The sequence below is a fragment of the Vitis vinifera genome, chromosome 2 (assembly GCF_030704535.1).
Source record: "Vitis vinifera cultivar Pinot Noir 40024 chromosome 2, ASM3070453v1".
Lineage (NCBI taxonomy): Eukaryota > Viridiplantae > Streptophyta > Magnoliopsida > Vitales > Vitaceae > Vitis > Vitis vinifera.
The window spans coordinates 6024317-6028362 of NC_081806.1; the positions used below are offsets into that span (position 1 = coordinate 6024317).

General features: G+C 40.0%; 1 protein-coding gene across 1 annotated transcript; it reads left to right on the forward strand.

Annotated features, from left to right (window-relative positions):
- Positions 1–262: 262 nt before the first annotated feature.
- On the forward strand, positions 263–1546 carry LOC100254640 (ethylene-responsive transcription factor 2). The gene has a single exon (XM_002270545.5). It carries the CDS (start codon positions 484–486, stop codon positions 1330–1332), a length of 849 nt encoding a protein of 282 aa, XP_002270581.3. The 5' UTR covers positions 263–483; the 3' UTR covers positions 1333–1546.
- Positions 1547–4046: the final 2500 nt, after the last annotated feature.

Genomic DNA, 4046 nt, shown 5'->3' on the forward strand with positions numbered 1-4046 from the left:
ATTAAGACTAGCATAACAAAATTGTAAAAAAATAAAAAATAAAAAATAAAAATTTAAAAAAAAAGAAAAAGAAAAAGAAAAAGAAAAAAGAGAAAAGTAAGTAGAAAATTTGAAGGAAAAGAGATGCAAGTGGATGGGGGTGAGAGGTGCTGGTGTAAGAAGAATGACGTCATGAATGGAAATATTAGAAAAAGGAGTTGGGACACAAAATAAACACGTGATTCAAAACGCCACCCACTTGGGAGAACGTTCATGGAAGGTGATAACCAAGAAATCAGTGTCATATGTATTATAATATAATATTTTTTTAATGGAATTTATAATAATATTGGAAACCTCTATCCACAAGTTCATGCACCTTTCCCATCTATTTAAACTCCATTTCGCCCTTTACCACCATTCCAATCTCCCTTCTCTTCTCCCTCTCACATAAACCCAACAATACTCGATCACACCAAACAAGAAGCTAGATTTCAATTCGATATGTGTGATTACAGTAGTAATCCCTCTTCTGACTTCGCTCTCCTGGAGTCTGTTCGCCGCCACTTGTTCGACGACTCCGACTCTCGTCGCTTCGACGCTCCCCTGTATTGCCGTAGCAATAGTTTTAGTAGCTTGTTTGAAACTGGGGGTGAATTGCCTTTGAAGGAGGATGATTCCGACGACATGGTGATCTATGGGTTTCTCCGCGACGCCGCCAGCGGAGGCTGGACACCCACGCTCGCTCCACTCTTTTCAGAGACTGCCTCCCACGGTTTCTCTACCGCCCCCGCGGTGGCCGTGAAATCGGAGCCGGAAGTTTTTCCGGCGGAGGTTATTGGAGTGCCCGAGAAGACGGTGGACCCACCGGCGAAATTACCGGCTCCGGCGGTGGTGCCGGCGAAGGGGAAGCATTACAGGGGCGTGCGGCAGAGGCCGTGGGGGAAGTTCGCTGCGGAGATTAGGGATCCGGCGAAGAACGGGGCTAGGGTTTGGCTGGGGACGTTCGAGACGGCAGAGGACGCCGCACTGGCTTATGACAGAGCCGCTTATCGGATGCGCGGCTCTCGCGCACTGCTCAATTTCCCACTCCGAGTTAACTCGGGGGAGCCCGATCCAGTCCGAGTGACCTCAAAACGATCCTCACCTGAGCCTTCCTCTTCATCAACGTCGTCATCATCATCAGATAATAGCTCACCCAAGCGTAGAAAGAAGGTGAGTAGCTTGGCTGCTCCCGCTGTGGCGCCGGCAACGGCTCAAACTGGAATCGAAATAGGGAAGTCAATGGAGGGATCCCAGGCGGGATATGAGGTGGCACAGCTTACACATGGCCCACAGCTATTGGTTCGCTAATGCTGACATCTGAAATCCTGAGTCACACTTTGTTCATATTCATCGCAAAGACAGATTTCCCCAAATTTTGAACTCATAAACCCCAAAAAGAAAAGATCAAAAACAGAAAAGCCGAACAAAAAAAATGGGGTCCAAGATATAGATTTGTGAATACATATGATTTGTTATTTGTTTGATGGAGATTTCTGTGAAATGGCTCTTTTTATTCTTTTTACATAGCGTTAAGTTTTTGGTCCCACTGGAAAATGAGTACATTTAAATACACATTGAAGCGAATGAGCACATTCCATTGCGACCCAAACGAGGTGATTGTGTTGCTTAGGATCTTAGGCTTCCACCCCCAAGAAATTGAGTGTGCGACAAAGTTCTTGTTCACAAGACTTTTTGAACTTTGCAGTGTGAATATGGGCACATCACTTCCAATAACAATTTGAAACTTCTTTCCTATTCTTGAAGCAAAAGCTATGGAGAAAAGTAACAAGGCCATTTTCAAATGGGCTTTTTGTGTTCACACAATCCTACCTCTCATTATGCCAAATCTAGTATTATTTCCAATGTTTTAAAAACCGGACCAGTCATTGAACAGGAAAAGTTACCGGTTCACGGTTCACTGGTCGGACCGTCGGTCGAACCGCTATTAAACCGGTGACATCATAAATATATATTTTATTATTTTATATAATATAAAAATAATAATAAATTCTATGTAAATTTTGACAAAATCTACTTTGTTTATTAAATAACTTGAGTTTTGTCACAAAATGTTTTACATGTAATCAATTATCATATATGATATTTATAACACAATATAAGATGTTATACATTCATAATGTCAATAAACTCAATATTTATCAAATAATCAAACCATTACTATCCTATAATAACCAAATTATCAAATAGTTGTTAACTTAACACATTGTCCATAACAAATAATACAAATGTCAACCATAGGTCCACAATACTTAATATAATTACTCAAAATAAAAACATAACATGTCAATGTTTGAATATTCATGAAGATTTTTGCATACTAATAAATATAAAATTAATGTTTTCATTTATTTTGGAAATTGGAATATGGAGATTGAAAATGAGCATTTGGAAAACCAAAAAAAAAAAAATTAAAATAATTTGAACCGGTTTTTTCCCTCAGAACCGGCCGGTTCGTCCGGTTCACCGGTTGGACCGCCGGTTCAAGCGGTCCAATCCCGGTTCGGTCTCCATCCGGTCTAATGACCGGACCGAACCGGAATGATGACCGGTCGACGGTCCAATCGGTCGGACCAGCCAGTCCGGTCCGGTTTTTAAAACCATGATTATTTCTATCACCTTCAACACCAATCAACATTTTGGGCGGCCCATCATTATCATTATGCATGTATACTCGCGCGTCACAAAAAATTTTCAGTCAATATTGGAAAAACATCATCAATTAGGTAATCCTACATTTACACTTGCGAATCCATGCCTTTGTATCCAAATCTCACTCGATTGTATCCTTATGCCTTAGTCTTATTTGATAACCTAAATTTACAACATATTAAACGATCTGAAGGGGGAATTCGATAGATACGATTCAATACTAAGACCTTAGTATTTTCCAACTCTAAACAATAATCATCCTCTGTTTCATGGCATGCAATCACCAGCCCAAGACCCTCCCTTTACCTTACAAGTTTTCTAAGGCACAACTCATAGGATAGGGGTTTGGTAAACGTAACCCCCAAAGTCATCTTAGAGCTATGGCTGACAATTGGAGGAAGAAGGTGAAGAGTGACCCTGATTAACATCCTCTAGAAGCATTCAGAGAGTTGTATCAAAGACTCCATTGAATTTTCATGTTTGTCAAGATTGAGAGCTGTTTCTTTGTCGCACTCAAGGCTTTAGGAAAACTTGAATGCAGACCAACACAGATAATTAATGAGGGTTCAACTTTTCAAAGGTCAGAGGTCTCTCGATGCGGGCAGTATATTAATGACAGACAACAACTACTGAGGGACATCACAGCTCACCTAAGAAACCGTAGACGCACGGGCACCTAAAAGGTTCATTGCACCGTCTGGTCAACCCAGCCGCATTTTATATGTATAAACGCTTATGACTTTGAAATCTTCAATTGACTTTCTTTACCGGTGTTGACAATCTAAAATTTACTAAGCTTCTAATCCATTCAACCCTTAGACTTTCTAACATTTGCAATTGACATGAAGTTCCTTTATCTAAGAGAAGGTCAGCCCTCCCTTGATTCTTACAATATGACCCAGCGTTCATATTTTGTTAAGAATTCTAATTGATATGCACTCACCTCTTAGATCTGGTCATCGATATCTAAATGTGTTGGTTGGGATGGAATCTAGATATTGACAAATGACAACTTTTATCCAAAGAAGGAAAGTGTCAAATAGAAAGCCGGGTTACTGAGTCAGATGATTTGCAGAAGCTTCTAATTCATTGCTGCTATGGTTCAAATCAAGATGGTTTGAATTTACATACAGGATATCTGGATGGTTAAACTATCTGCAATCTAGGTTAAAATATAATCCTAATATAATCCCAAAAATCTCAACCATGTGCATAGCAAGCATCATTATCAGTTGGAATGTGAGTCTCACCCTTACAATTCCAACCATCAAATGGTCAAAGATTGTTCAGTCAAATTATTATATGCACTAGTAAGGTTATAAAACAAGATACTAAACCACAAAGTAGCAGGA

What these genes read in the sequence shown, in the direction of transcription:
- LOC100254640 (XM_002270545.5), top strand. Translation starts at nt 484, where the DNA reads ATGTGTGATTACAGTAGTAATCCCTCTTCTGACTTCGCTCTCCTGGAG.